Here is a 15,925-nt window from a genome sequence, read left to right as displayed (position 1 = left end):
CCTGGAATACTCTTTTCCTTCCTCAAAGGCTTCTGGACTTGCATTAAATCATTCTGTGCTGGTGAAGAGGCATGTAGTCGTCACAGTTGTTTTGGGTGTCTAAGCAGAAATGAGAGTAAAGCCCACCTGTTTGTATTTCTAGGTTGCATTTCTAGGATCATTGTCTTTATGATCTGTGCAGTTTGGCAGTGCTGATAGGTTCAAGCTTAAATCACTGCATTGAAGTTGCTCAAAATAACAGCTCTACGGGGAATAAAGTATCACAGCTTGCTTGCTTAATGCAAGAATGATGTCGAACGTGTCACTTTGCTTTAAGATTATGCAACAACTGTACTTAAGTCCCTTTCAGGATTGATATATTGATGATTCACAAGCATTGTTAATTAAGAAGAATTTGTCATATTAGGACTTCTACCGCGATAAATGTTGCCTGCTGATAGATGGTTCTTTTATTTTATGGTAGTTACAATACCGTATTTCTTAAGAAATATTTTTTCTAGTGATAGATGCTTCTGTAATATTTAAAGTCCAGTACTTTAAAAAGTGGACACTTTAAAATTTTGCATTTTAAAATTACGTTGGCTTCTGAACACGTATCATTGAGTAATAAATGATAACAGTGTTACTTCTTATGTGACCCATTTGCTTTAATACTCATTGAATTATATGTGAAGGAAATAAAAAAATAAACTGCTAGTGACAAAGAAACAAAGTAATGTATTAAAAAAACCAACTCTTCTTTCTAATCAATTCTAAAATTAGCACGTATTAAGAGCCATGCTTGCTTTTCTTTCCAAACACACAACTCCACCCTGTGTCTTTTTTCTAACGATCACTGAATGCTCTTACACCTTTTTTTTTGTTCACTGTATGGTCCTAATTATTGCTTTTGTACATTTTCTTAATTTAACAGTTGTTCCTGTTATTTTGAAAGCGCTGACATATGACGAGAAGAGGGGGGCATGCAGCGTGGGTTCCAACGTGAGAGATGCAGCGTGCTATGTGTGCTGGGCCTTTGCTCGTGCTTACGATCCTGCAGAACTGATACCATTTATTAATCAGATTTCAAGGTAAGTTGGGCAATAAGAAGCTGAGCTATTTACAGTTAATTTTAAATATCTATTCAAAATTAGGAAGGACCTAGAAGTTAATTTAATAATCTAATTCTGAATCTTCTAGAAGTTAATAATCTAGGACTCTACTGCTCTATCTTTACGATGTTGACCAAATTAGATACTGACCAAAAGTGATACATCCATTTAGGGGAAATATCTTCATGCTTAAAAAGTAGCTGGTGTGTCCCATATAACGTGAATGAAATTCATTGTTCTCTGGATATTGTTCGCCCAGGAATGGGTATTTTTGTTTCTCTATGATAACTTTTAATAAAGTTCATTGATTCATGCTAACAGATATGCTGACTATCTTAAACAAAGATAAAGAATTGAGAATGGGTGGGATGACGATGGCATAAACAATACCGTTGCCATTCCACGTAGCTGTTGATGTCTAAAATTTCTTCCTGTTGCAGTATGATGCAGTTTAACTTTTTGGACTGAAACACATCTAAATAGTTCCTTATCAAGTGTGATGACTTCATTTTCTTCTGTTTATCTGTCATAAGAAAACTAAAGAAAAATCGAAAGAAACTCACTGTAAGAAGAATCAGAAAAATTAGTGGAGGCTTTGGTTGGGGGGCGGTGTCGTCTGTTGTCTGCTTGATCCCCTGCTTTATGATTAGCTCAGTAAAACAGATTCAGGAAGTTTAAGAAGATTTGGAACCTTAGTGCAGTAGAGGTAGAAATAACAAACCACTCTAAAATTTGCTTTTTGGAGTCATGAGTTGCTTTTTGGAGTCATGAAGAGCTGGAAATATTAGAAGAGGAGAAAACTTAACTCCTTACCTTAAGTTAACTCCTTAACTCCTTACCTTTTCAGGTGAACACTTGGGTCTAATGACCCAGGAGTTTTGGTACGTTGTCAGATGGGTATTGTGCAAAGAATATAGCATGTCTGTATTGACCAGCTTATGACTTGCAGGTTGAGCAGGTTGGGTCTAAAAGAATAAACTACACTTCAGCTCTTCTCTAAATAGCCATTTTGGAGCCTCCTTGTTCTTCCTACAATTTATAATTTTTGTTCTGAAGTGTTCCAATTCAAAGATAATTTTGAGTAAATAACAAAATCACTTCCAGTTTCTGAAAGTGGTAAGAACTTGAGCTCTACACAGTGATTTGGAATTCTTAATAACATATCACTTTTGAATAATGGAGGTTTTATTATGACTAGTCAGACGTTTTAGTTAAAGTTAACAGATACATGAGAGAATTTTTTTTCTCTTTTGATACCTTCTGTTTTTATAGAGTACCCCAGTCCGGAATGACCACGGTACTAAACTCTATTTATAGTTGGATGGAAACACATCCATGTACTTCTTTCTTAATCTGTGGTTTCTGTTTCAAAAGACTTTCAAAAGTAAAATGTTCAAAAGATTTCCAAGTCAATATCTGTGATACTGCAATGGTGGACTAGAACTTGGTGCAGTTTTTTACTTAATACTGACGATATTTTTGCAGCTACAAATTGGTTTTCTCTTTTTTCATTTGTCTCATGCTTTTCCTCATATTTGCTTGTGGGATTCTCTAGCATTTAGTCTTTTTGTTGGCAGTACATTGGCTGACATTTCAAGGTGTCTTTAATGGGTGATTTGCACTGCAAACACAAAGAGATAGCTTCTACCAGTTTCTTGGCAGACTTTTAGTACAACCATTGATAGCAGCAACTCAGGCATCTTTGTCTCCATTGGAGGGGTTTTGATCAGTAGTCATTTAGTATTATATTTAAAAAAAAAAAAAAAGGGTTTGGCCTATACAGTGATTTGTGGTGCTGGATATCTGGTTCAGTTCGTAGGGGCTGCCTTGCTTCCAGATTGCTGACAGAACTATTCAAATCTCATCCAAAAAGCCTTGTTTGGAAACACAGTATTACTTAGCTCAGCAGGTTCCCAAAGAATATGTGACACTTTCTTTCTTCTTTAAAACCTGTTTTTAAAGTTCTTTGGGACAGTCTGTAGGCCCTACATATCCATTTTTATTCCTTGATCCTGGTGCACTATGCCCTTGCTGGTCTCTGCTGTTCTTCATCCTTGTACCCTCACTTTCCAGTGCTGGTCCTTTAATGCAAGGTCACACAACAGTGTCTTTTATCTGTGTGGTACTTGCTCCTGGAGTTTTTTGAGACCTTGGTAAAATCTTCCTGTCTAAGAATCTGCTGTCAGATTTCTTAAGGCCAAACGATGGCTTTCTTCTTTTTTTTAAGCTGTCATGTCTTTTCTCCGAAGCGAGCAGACAAAAAGTTCTAAGACATCTTAGGCTTGTGTCTCTGATAAAGCAGTTTCATGTTGTTTTGATGATGTTTCATCTACAATAGCGTAGATACTAAAGGAGCGGAGTCTTGTAACACCAGGCTGTGCTAGAACATGATGCCATCCACTGTTTCTGGATGACTTTCAGAAAGAGAATGCGGTGCTCCAGAAAAGACCTGCTTCAGTTAAGCATGCTAGAAATAAGTGATATTTGCCATAGTAAGTTATTAAGGAAATACTTTATTTTGAAGGGTCATATTTAACTCCCTTCTAGCTAAGTTCATGGTAAATTATATATAGTATGAAATTCTTAACATAAAGGTACCTAGAGATGTGTTTGCACAATGAAATAATCGTGTGATTACATCTTGGGTTGTATTCCTATTTTTAATCTAACCAGCACAGGTAATCGTAGCAGTGAAGACGCAGGGACACCCATGACCAGAATATTAACAAATGTTTCTAGCTAAAACAAATGTTAGTTCTAGCTAACAAACATTTCTAACAAATGTTATCAGCTGTGCAGTTATTTACTGCTATCTTTAAACTCTCAGGAATACATTTATGTTCTCACTGCGAGCAAATCTTCAGGATGAGCATAGCCATGCCAATACTAAAGTCTGTTTCAAAACTGGTGCTTTTTGTAGAGTTGGTCAGCAGCCTTATGAGAATAAATCCTCTGCTTCCATCGTCTGACTTAGTTGAACAGCTTTAAGGTTTCTTTTAAGGTCTGGCAAGCTTGTTCCTTGTGAAACTTAAAAAAGTCTAAGTGTGAGTGTGTAAGCCTTCTATTTATCAGAATTCTGATCTGTTCTGTTTGTCAGAATTTTTCTTCTGTTCGTGATGCTTTGAGCAATATGTTTGTTTTTCTCCTTTCACCCTACCATGGTGCAAAATGATGTTCTCCATACGTTAGATGCAAGCTCACCATTTTGATTTTACATGATTTGTGGTATTTTGTGTTACTGTCCCAAAGCTGTTAGTAGGAACTTGTGGACAGGTATAAAGGAGGTTATGTTTCTGAAGAAGCTCTTGTCTTTCAGGTTTCAGACTGTTCTGAAAACAAATTCTTCTTCTGTTTTTAGGATAATGTCGAGTGAGAATAATTGATATGTTCTACCTGTGGTAGTAATACCAATTTACACTGTGGCTGTGCCAGCTACGACAACTTCAATTGTTTGGATTAAGTTGGTGGAGTGGAGAGAATCACAGGGTGGATGGCAGGGGGGAAGCTGAAAATTGCTTATGATCAGTTGTAAGGTGTTGTGGTTTGTATATGCTTAGTTTTCTAACAAAGCTGCACAGTATTTATCAAGTATTAATGCTATATTAAGGCTTTACTTAAAAATCCTTGTAGTTATGTTGGCCATACCTTTTCTAAATATAACCAACTCTTGAAGGTAGAATTGCCACTCCAAAGAGAAACGGTGAAAAAAATATTCAAATACAGTATGACACACAGTTTCACCTATTGTGTCAGCAAGCTGATAATTACATACAGCTTTTTTTTTTTTTAAATCTAGCCTTAGGTGTGTCACTGTTTTACTTAAATAAGAGTCATACTTCTAGCCACAAGCAAATTGTTGCTACCCTTAAAAAATGCAGAACTCAGCATCTTGAAACAAAGTACATAATATCCATTGTGAGCTCAGTTACACAGCAAAACATCTGTCTATGTAAGAATACAAACTATTAGATTCTTAAAGGAAAATAATAAATCGATTACCTGAAAGGAAGTCTACTACCTCCTTAAAAAAATGTAATGAGTGATTGTGATCCTGAACTGTTTGCTTTGTCTTGGTGCTAGAAATTGCAAATGGTTTATCCTTCATTCCCAGTCTCTAACACTGCTGTTTAACTGGCTGGAGGAACACAGATAATGCTGACCTCGGAGCATAAGTAGCTGGTTGCTACGCGCAGACTCGAAAGGCGAGGCGGTCATCGTGGTAGAGTGAGCGCGCTGGTGGTAACTAGAAGGTGTTGAGTTAAGCAGTGAGCTGCTTCATGTCTTCCTACTTCATGTCATGGCCTTTGGCACGTGTTAGTGTGCCTTGTTGGGAACCTCACTTTGGGTACCAAAATACGGAAGAGGTATGCTACTTAAACTGGGTCCTGCCTCGCAACCCAATCGGACTGTGGTACAGTAGTTACGAATTAAAGCAGAGGGGTAATTTTGTGGTGTTTTTTTTTTTCCTTATCTTGCCTGCAAAGTTGTATCATCATGCAATGGAAAGACATTGTTTTCTGTGTTTTCTGTAGTCAAGGGACATAAATATTTCATTTTTGACTAGTGAAAAAATCACCTTGAACTGCATGAAAGAATATTTTTCAGTAAAATTTGTGACAATGTTTTAAAAGAAATATCTGTCTTCATATTCAGTGATAGCTGTTTCTTCTCTGCTTTCTTATGAATGTTCTGTTATTAAGTGATGAAATTGTCATCATATTGAAGTTACAAACTTAGACTGCTGTAGATCATAGATCAGCCCTTTTCCTTCCTGGCCTTACCACTCTTCTTTTAAGAAAAAAAAGAAAGAAAAGATAGAGAACACTTATTAGAAATACTTGCCCAAGAGGATTTCTAATAGTACTTGCTCTTGTTTTCACATGTCAGTATTTTTTCCCTATCCATATTTCAATAAGATACACTTACTAACATTTGCTTATTTATTTTTTTTAAACTCCAGTTAAACTGGTTTCTAAAACCTTGCCTGATCTATTCCAACTGCAGGACCACAAAAAGAAAATTCTTGGCAAAGTAGATGAAACTTCACTTTTTTTGCAGGATAACCTTATTATGTTTTGAAATACTTGCGCGTACTGAAGTTGCTATTCAAGCATATCTTTATAAAAGTACTACTTCACCGAGAATTTTTTCTCTCCCAGTCTCTACATGCACACTCTCTTTTTAAGCTTACCTATGAGAAAAGTTAAACATAATTTAATAACTTGGAAATACATGTAATTTGATTCCTGCCCCCTTGGGTGTGGAAGTTGCTGTCTGTAAAGTGGCAGGTGCACACTAAGAAGCTGAGCTGTTTAGTTTAAAACCTAAACAAAAAATAAAAAGGAAAACATATTTCTACTCTATTATACAATTATAGTGATTAAATTGTTGCTGGCTATCTTAATTATTTGGAAATGTTGCATAGTCAGAATGTAGTTTCATTTATCTGTCATTCGGTGGTGTAGGTAATCAATAGATGAATCGTTATGTAGAAAGATCTAATTGCTATCTCCCGTTCAGCAGAATACTAATACCAATAGTGCGTACAGAGTAGGAGTGCAGGCGGCTTTGTCTTCCCTGCGGTGGTGCGTTGGTTTTGAAGCGGGGGGGAAGGAAGGTGTGGCTATGGGTGAATGATGTAGCTTGCTCCAGGGCAAGATTGTCCTGCAGAATTGGAGAAATCTGAAGTATTGCTTTGAGCTACATCTTGTACCATGATGAAATATTGAGAAGAGCTTTCTTCTTTTATGTATTTGAATGTTGCCTTCAGAAGAGAGTTGTGTGCCTACTGTGTCTTGCACTTGTGTGATATTATTTCCTGCAGGGGCATCATATGCCTTTTTCCTTTTTTTTTTTTTTTAATAGCAGCATTTGTAACTCCTGTTCTAAGCTTTTTTCTTATTGCTCTTTTCTACACGTGTATTTATCTTACTTTCATCATTTTACCCCAAAACCTTGGGATTGGAGTAACACACTGAACAGGATGTTGGGTAGCTAGTAGAAGGTATAGGAGCTTGGTGTGAGCTGGGTTAGAGGGACTGTGAATGTATGCAGTGTAGAAGTGGGAATGGTCACTGTATTTCTCCTTTTCTTCAGATCTTGCTTAGCTAAACAGGAGGAATTAAATCTGAGACTAGTCTGGAGGGCTTTTTTCCCCTAGCAGTGCTGGCTGAAGCAGCCTCTTCTGCTTGCTCCATCACCTGTGTTGCTCCTGCAGTTGGTCATAGCGCAGCTGCATGTGATAAAGTAAATGGGAGAGCTTCTCTGCTTTAAAAAAAAAAAAAGAAAAAAACTAGCAAAAGAAAAATTAATTGAGCCTAGGTCTGTTTTCATCATCCAGCTTACTGCGTAGTCACTCCACTTGGCGTACTGGCACGGCTGAAAAGGTGCGAAGACAGCCGCTTGCAGTAGCAGCTCTCAGCAGAGCTGGGTCTGACTCCAGTCTTGCCTCCTTTTTTAACTTGCTTGGATTGTTCAAAACCATTTTACTTGTGATGATTATTATGCCTTCCCTTCCCTAATGTATAGTAGGGAGAAGAGTTTTCTGTCCTGTTACAAGTTAGACTTTTCCCTTTTTTGGGCTCAGGAAGGAAATTTTGGTTTTGTGCCAAATTGGCAAGAGGTTTGAGAGTTCATTTTTTTTCTTCCCGCAGCTTCAGGGTGGTATGCTTGAATTGATAGTAGCAAATTCTCAGAGGCTGGCAATAGGATAAGCTTCTTGCTGCTTGTGACTAGTGTAGACTAGAAGTACCTGCTACAGGTGATAAAGGAAATTCACATTTATTGTCTGGTACATCTGGTGCTTATAAGGAGAGGGTAACCTGATATTTCTGTGTTCTGATGTCCATCACCTGGCTGGTCTCTGCTCTCTGATTCTTTCTGGCGTGTCGGGGGAAGGAAATGAGATCGGTGTTGGGCTGAGGAAGTGAGCCGCTGACATGCTTTGAGTCCTTTTAACTTTCCCTGGAGCCAGTTAAGTGAGTACTTGGGGGAGAGGGGAAGGGATAGGGAAGAAAGGGAGAATTATTAGTTGACCGATAGATAGGATTGCAGCTTGCTTTTTTAAAGTCCATTTGTGTTTACTGTACACTTAACTGCTTGTCGTGCATACAGGCTAAATATACCTCAAGGAACTACAAAAGGTGTTTCATAGAGACTGCAAGATGCAAAGCTGTTCTTTGCTCTACCTGTTAGTAGTCAGGTGTGGTACATTTCAGGCAAGTCAAGACATGATTCTTTAACTCGCTTAAAAAAAAATCCCACTTTGTTTGACATAAACAGTTTCTTTATGTTAGGAAATCCTGGTGGAGTATCACATAAACTCCCACGACAAAGCAGACAGGTGAAGACACCGTAGACATGTTTCATCTTAGGCATGTTGCTTTCCTTGCTAATCCCTGTGTTACAGCAGACTGTGCCTGCATTTTCAAATAGGAATTAACTTGAAAAAATTACTTGTTTAGTTTGATAACTTTAGAATACCTCTATTAAAAGGATTAATATAAAACAGTGACTACAGTCTGATTTATGAATATAATGGGGCTGTGAGGGCAATGACAAAACTCCTGGGTTTTTTTGTTTTGTTTTTCTTAAATGTGGTATTCAGTTACAGCACTGAATAACTCGGGTGGCATCACATAGACAGTGTGTTGTTTTGCTGGGTTTACTTATACAGGTTTGTCTTCAGGTAACAGAAGAATAAGGAAAAAATAGAAAAGTACAAGTTGGTTATAAGCTGAAATATTGGCCAGAAACTCTTGCTGTGTATAATAACCTGAAACTGTTTTCCATTGTTTTTAATAAACCACATTTTAAGTCTAAATATGAAATTCAAAGAGCAGTAGTTATTCTCCAGTGATGGTGTTTTAACATTTCCAGTTTGAAAAGACTGCATAATCTTTCAAATCAGTATGTTAATATTTAATATGTCTGTCCTTACACTCATCCCTAAGGGTCCCTTTTGGAGACAAGGCAATGGCTTGGAAGGATTTTGGTCTGACTCAGCACAGCTCTTCTGAAATGCTCTGTAACACTTACTTCAGGGTGCCTTTGGCACTGTAAGGGCAGCACTCTGGCTTCTGAGCTTCCTGGCTTGATGAGGGGTTTTTTGGTTTGTTTGTTGGCTGGTTGATTTGTTTGTTTGTTTTCTCAGAAGAGAACAATAATGAAATATTGTGTAACTGACAAAATAATGTTATAGTCCATGTAATTGGAAATGTCAGGCAGAAATTTGCTTCTTTTTGCTTTCCAGGATGATTTTCAACCAATTCCTTAGTTTTGAATGTTCTCTTCTATAATTAAAAGATTTACGGGAGCTATTCATATCATTAAAACGATATACTTCTGAAATGTCCCTTTAAAATGATTTTTGGGTTTCTCTGTATGTCAGAGAAGAAAATTAGCAAACACGGTATGAGGATGATGTATTTGACCCACGTATGCTACTTCCTAGTGGAATGCTTCCTAAACATTTACTCTTACCATCACTATTGTTCGGACGACCTCCTTTTGTCTTATAATCACCTAATGTCTTTGTGGCAGAGAGAGGAATTGCTTATGCAAGTAGCAATAAGAAAGCATTAACTGTCTTTACAACAATTTATTGGGGTTTATTTTCATTTCATTCTTGCTTTCTGTCTCTTGTTTTCCTTAATGGAGATAAACTGAAATTACAGAGGCAACATTGATTATGCATTTCAGTGAATTTTAACAACACGGTATTCTTCACTGTAGGAACCTGATAGCCACTACCTAGGGAAGTTTGATATTATCACTGTAATTAATATCTTTATGCTAAAGCAAAGCTATCTTGGATTTACTTTTCAGCCAGTATTTATTTCCTGTTTTGCCTGGAGTCAATAAATAATGTAATGAAGAGTTTCAAAGTTTGAAAGGAATAATTTTCTGCTTAAATGGTTCTCCTGAAGTGATGTTTATTTGTCACTGAAGTTAATTGAATGCTGGAGGTAGATTTCTAAAGCTGTAGACTTTGTGTCCGGGGATATAGTCTCTCTCTTCTGTTGTGTAGCACATCTTTTAAAAGCAGTTCTTTTGAGGTAGAAGAATTAAACTGTGCAGGGTTACCAGACTTCATGCACAAAGGAATAGTTTCATATAATCATGCCTCTGTATCTACAGGTCACCTTTTAAAAAAAACTGCTTTGCAATTTATCTTGCAGGTCACTTTTTAGCAGGATTTGCATATTGTTTTCTGATTTTTGTTACTTACAGATGCGATTGTTCTTGTAGACATAGCTTCAAGTTTCCATTGCTTAACTTTTAGTTTTGCTTAAGCCTTAAATAAGACTTGCTGTGCATTTGGCTATTGAGAAACTATATTTCCAAGTTTTAATTTAAAATTGCACTGTATGAGTCTCACATTAGAGATGATAGTTATGTCCAAGTTTTAAACTCCTGCTATATTTAAAATAGAAAACCTTTCTATGCAGTTAACGTATTTGCATACTCCTTTGATACAGTAGGATGGCAGTAGTCTGTTTTTGCTATGGCTAGTCCACAGCAAACTAGAGGAACGAGGATGTACGTGGTCATTTCAACTCAAATTTTAGTTTAGGCTTGTATTTAGAAATAATAAGCTCCTTACAAGAAATGCTGTGTGCTCTGCTTGGAAGTCTTAATGTTGAAATGATGGCATTACACATTTCTTCTCATATTTTTGGTACTAATACTCAATATTTTATTTCCTCAGTGCATTGGTTATTGCTGCAGTATTTGATCGTGATGTTAATTGCAGAAGAGCAGCTTCTGTAAGTTACCACATTCTAGCTTATGTTTCTGATATTTTTTGTTTGTTTTCATTTAGTTGAATAATTTGTAGACTTAGCTATGTAGAACTACAGTATATAAACAATATATTGTGTTGTGAGCAAAAAAGTGCTTTTTTAAATCCTTAGAAGTATGGTGTGAATTTAGATTTTAAGTGATATATAATCCACAGATCCACATCTTGATTTATGGCCACAGTTCACAATCTGCTGTATTGTTGTCATGATGGTTAAGATAAAGTATCTAAGAAAGAGCTGGTTAGCATTTTCTAGTCACAATATCAAAGACAAAAGGGTCATACGTAATATACCAACACTGTATCTTTTTCAAGTCACCAAGCTGGTAAGTTTTGTGAAGTTATACTTTTCTAATTGTTCATCAGCTGTTACTCTGTAATTGTGGTAAGTTGAAAATTTCTAGAATAATATTTCCCCTTCAAACATATTGTCAGTTATTGTACAAAACTCTTCCCATAGGACAGGGAATTTTTAAAATGAAGCGGTAAATCCGTTAGGTAGTTACTGTTATCTAGTTAATGGACTGACACCAAAGTGTATTTTGTGGAACCTTTTTGTAGAAAATATTTATGCTGTTGAGAATTGAAAAGAATGTGTGATTGTTCTTAGGAGAAGGGAATTGATGGAGGAGAGGTTATAGCATTTGAGAAGAAGAAAGAATGGGCATTTTACCTTTGAGAATTTAAGTCAGCATGTTGCATACATTGAACTTCCTTTCTTAAAAAAGGAAAAAAGTATGAGTTGTCTGTTTCAACAGATAAAGCAAATTATCTTATGCAAATGTAAAAAACCCCACCCTATAACTGTATTAACTTAAACACAGGGCCGAACAATGTCTGTCAAAGAACTAGGTGTCTGTATCCCTAAGAATAAACTTCACTGTGAATGCATTTAAAAAAAAAAAAAAAAAAAAAAGGCAGCAGTCTTTGCAACATGCAAACTAATTAACAGGTTTATCTTATTTTTTGACTGAAATTTTGAAAGCTAATGCCTTTATAACATGAGAAGGATTTATCAGGGATGCCTGGATAGCATCCTTATTTTTTCTAACCACACCTCTGCTTGAGAGTTTAAGCTGTCAAATGAAGCTGCAGCATAATTGCTGGGGAAGTGAGTCAGTTGCTTGTGTAATCATATCACAAATCACTTTGTCTAAATCGGTTAAAACCAAAGCATGGAAGCTAAGATGCTGTAGATCGCTGAGTATGATATAGTGTATTCCTCACATGTTGTACAAGTAATGAATATAAGCAATGCTGCTTTCCCCCAAACTTTAACTTCTAAATTTTAGAAACTGTAGAATTTGCTATTCTTGGCTAATTTAAGTCACTTTATTCAAATAAAATCCTTAGAGGAAAACAAGGGTAGCTTTGCTTTCCTGAGATATGCACAAAACATTAAGGAGCGTAGATGGTGAAAAGTGAATTATTTATTTGTGCTGTAGGAGTTGTCCTAGGAATCAGTGGTAATATATATAAAGAGGAGAATTCTTTTTCAACATGATCGCCACTACAAGTGTACTGCTTACCTTTAGTGGCGTGATCTGATTGTTGTGTGTAATCTTCATTATGTTTCTACGCTTAAACATAAACTGATAGTTTGGCCGTGAAATATGGTGCTAAACCAGATACATTTACTAATGCTATAAACTTAGTGCAGATTGTGCTTCCGTATTTCAAATGAGTACAAAATACAGTACATTTTCTTCTCACTTTCCTTTTCTGCTTTAAACCAAGCTATCGAGCATTCTAATTTAGAGCTGGTCAAAATTTGGAATTGCTGTTTTGATGGATAGTTACTGAAAGTACTGAAACCTTTTTTCTTATTTTAGAAAGGCAGGTAAAGAAATATTTTCTGTTTACTGGGCATTACTACAATTTTGAAGAAAAATACCTGGGAGTCCTAACTATTTCCAATCATTACTACAGCTAAATACATATTTAAATAAACAACATGTTTTACGAGATTTTCCATCTATTACAATATGCAATATATTATAATGCAGAGCACGAATAAAACAAAATAGCATATAGAAATATTTTGAACCCTGAGGTTAGAGAGACTAAAACAAGACTGTTCTTTTGAAGCTCCAAAAGCATTCTGAGCTGACTTGTGCAACTCTTTCATGAATAATCATGAAAAAGTGATTTCAGATTGGGCTCCATTCAGCTCTGACATGTTAAAGAGAGGGTTTTTTTTTTTTCCCCCCTCTCAGTTGGTGGATAGTTTTTAAAATCATGACTTAGAGAATGTTTTAGTATTTTTTTCAGGTTTTGTGGGAACAGCAAAGTATTCGGGTTACAAGGCTAGTTGGTCATCTTGGTTCTGATATTATGGAATCTTTGAATTAAGATCTTTGCATCCAATTTTTCCATCTCCAGAAGGGGATTGTATGAAAAATGATTATTACAAAGCAATTGAAATATTTGGCATCTTTTAGGAATTTGCAGTTGTTTGAAAGTATGATTGAAATAGTAACATCTTTAGTAATTGAAAATCTCCTAAGTATTATGAAGAAAAATCTTTTGTGAAACAATAAAAAAGTGCTAAAGGAACAAGGAGGGAATTCTGTCAACATTAAATGAGCTCTAGAAAATTGCCTTTTCGCTTGGATGAACAGTATGCTTCATTATCTTCATATTTCTATTTTACTTTCTCTCACAAAGCTTTAACAGAATAATATTGTGGGGATGGTTTTCCTTGTAACTTCTTCTGTGCAATGTACTCCTTCACACCCAGGAAAAATAATTTACCATATCGCATTTTTGTTGCTAAAATTGGGATTAGATGCTGTTCTCCTAGAACAGTAACGTGTTTAAGCTGTCGCAGCTGGAATGTGCATTGTCTACAAAGCCTTCTTAAATCAGTGGTGAAATTTTCCAAATATAACTCTGAACACTCTAGGGTTCTGTTTTTACATTCCTGTGAGCGCTTTTTCTGGTTTGGTTTGAATATCTGGGTTTCATTGCAAATTTCCCCATAATTGGCTGAAAACTTATTTGCAGAAGAGGCAACTTTTAGCTTTTTATTAAAACGGACAACAACAATGCTGAAGTTGAGAGAGGTTTGTGGTGATACATATGAACCTCTCTCAACCTAAGCAACCAGCTGTGAAACAAGTTACCTTACAGTTTTAGTCTGCAATTGGAAACTAGCTACTGAGCTATGTATACAGGAATTTGCTAGTTACCATATATAACTTCATACTTTTATGAATTGTAAATTCATAATACAAGTTTGAGAATCTATAACAAACTGATTATTTTTCTCCAAGGCTATTAAATTGAAATAATCGACAAATACATTTATAGTAAGGCAATGCTAGTATCTACCCTTGTAAGCAGTGATTAAAGTTGTATTTTTTAATAGATAAACTAATCAATTAGGTGTAAATTAACATGTAAATTAGATGCTTAGAATACATCAGATGAATGCTAAGTATTTTTTCCATGCTGCTGGACTATTTCTTAGATCTTCATGATTGTTTTTCTAAGTAAGTTAGAAAATGAAATAGTGATGCAGCAGTGGAATTTCAAAATTCCTACAGTAAGTAAAAAAAGTGTGAAATCTTTATGTACAACAGCTGTTTTGCTGCAACATTGTCTATAGGCCCCTATACATCTTTTTCCAATGATTTTGCCACAGTATATTTCAGTCCTGGGCCTACAGATGTATTATAAGTAGAATAAAACTTTCACTGCTTTGAGACCAGGTTTACGTTGCTTGGATAGTGAAGTTTCTGATTTAAAAAGAAAAAAAAAAAAAGAAAAGCTTTACAGATTTTGTATCAGTAAGGCACTTGTCTGAGCAGTACATTTTTAAAATAAATTGTAGTGCAGTGATTAAACTATGAAATCCCTTGGATATGATAGTTGAGAGTGTCATCCTTGCTGAAACCTCCCTATGCTATGTAAAAGGGTTTCAATAGCGTAAAAGGGGATCTAAAGCTAATGTGTGCAAAAAGAAATAAAAGATGCGGGGTGACATGAAATGGTGTCCTGGTCCATCCTGGCTGGGAGCGTATGTTGGTAGAGAGGTAAGGAGTGAAAAAGACCCATGTCAGAAGCTGGGCTACAGCATACAATAAAGAACGAGCATAGGGCATTGCTACAGCTCATGTTCCTGTTCTGGAAGGCTGCTTTATGTGTTGCCCAAGGGTGTATCTACGCTGCCGCCACTGCGGAGGATAGCCTATGCAGTCCTGCCCGAGGCAATCCCAAACTGGTTAGCTCGGGGCCACTGCTGGCAGCGCGGCTGCAACTGGGAGCAGGCTAAGGTGGGCTCCAAAACCCGCCAAGGTGGTGGGTAAGCGGTTTGGAGTCAGCCTGTGCTACGTGTCCTGCAGTGGATACGCTGTGAGCAGGAGCTGAACTAGCCTGGGCAAGTCTACAGGAACTGCAGTCATTATCCTAAACAGACATAACCTCAGAAAGGCACTATGCGACTCTGGCTTCATTAGGGCTTGCTTCACCTGTGTTCTGTGAGCGCTTGCTCCATACGTAGAGTATGATACCTTGGTGAGCTAACTTAACCTTTTGTTTTTACAGGTGGATTGCCACATGCGGTACTGTATCTATGTAGGAAATACAGAAGCTCAGTCTGTCAAAGTACTTGTGGCATTTTCAGTAAAGACTGGGACTTCCCCCCTGTATGTTAAATATCAGTTAACTGTCAGGTGACAAGTGCTGTCCATCGCTGGAGATTTGTGTTTGTAGATAGACTGACATTCCCTAAGAGAAGTGTCCAGATGATGATGATCTCTCCTCTCTGAAAAAAGTTAAAATTTACAGACGTTTTTATTAGTTCTTATGATCGTATATCCTTCTAAGTAGCAAAAAATAATTGGCTTTTTTGAGAGAGGGAGAAAATTCAAGTAGGGAGTTAAGCAGGTTTTATTCTGTGTGCCAGACAAGTAGAGAGATTAACTTCATGGTTGTATTTGTTGCATTTTGCATGATTTTGAGTTTATTTAATGCAAAACACAAGAAACATACGTGAATTTTGTCTTCAGGTTTTATAATTTCAGTGTTT

General features: G+C 36.5%; 1 protein-coding gene across 2 annotated transcripts in view; it reads left to right on the top strand.

Moving 5' to 3' along the window:
* Positions 1-15,925, top strand: part of TBCD (tubulin folding cofactor D) — a 130,221-nt gene that overhangs the window by 54,284 nt on the left and 60,012 nt on the right. For both annotated transcript variants that reach the window (XM_059828049.1, XM_059828048.1), the window contains exons 14-15: positions 914-1,070; positions 10,801-10,858. In XM_059828049.1, coding sequence (XP_059684032.1) covers positions 914-1,070; positions 10,801-10,858 — 215 coding nt within the window. The remainder of the gene's footprint in view (positions 1-913; positions 1,071-10,800; positions 10,859-15,925) is intronic.

The sequence above is a fragment of the Gavia stellata genome, chromosome 22 (assembly GCF_030936135.1).
Source record: "Gavia stellata isolate bGavSte3 chromosome 22, bGavSte3.hap2, whole genome shotgun sequence".
In the NCBI taxonomy this organism is placed as follows: domain Eukaryota; kingdom Metazoa; phylum Chordata; class Aves; order Gaviiformes; family Gaviidae; genus Gavia; species Gavia stellata.
The sequence above is the reverse complement of the archived record's forward strand: the minus strand, read 5'-3'. Positions and strand labels throughout refer to the sequence as shown.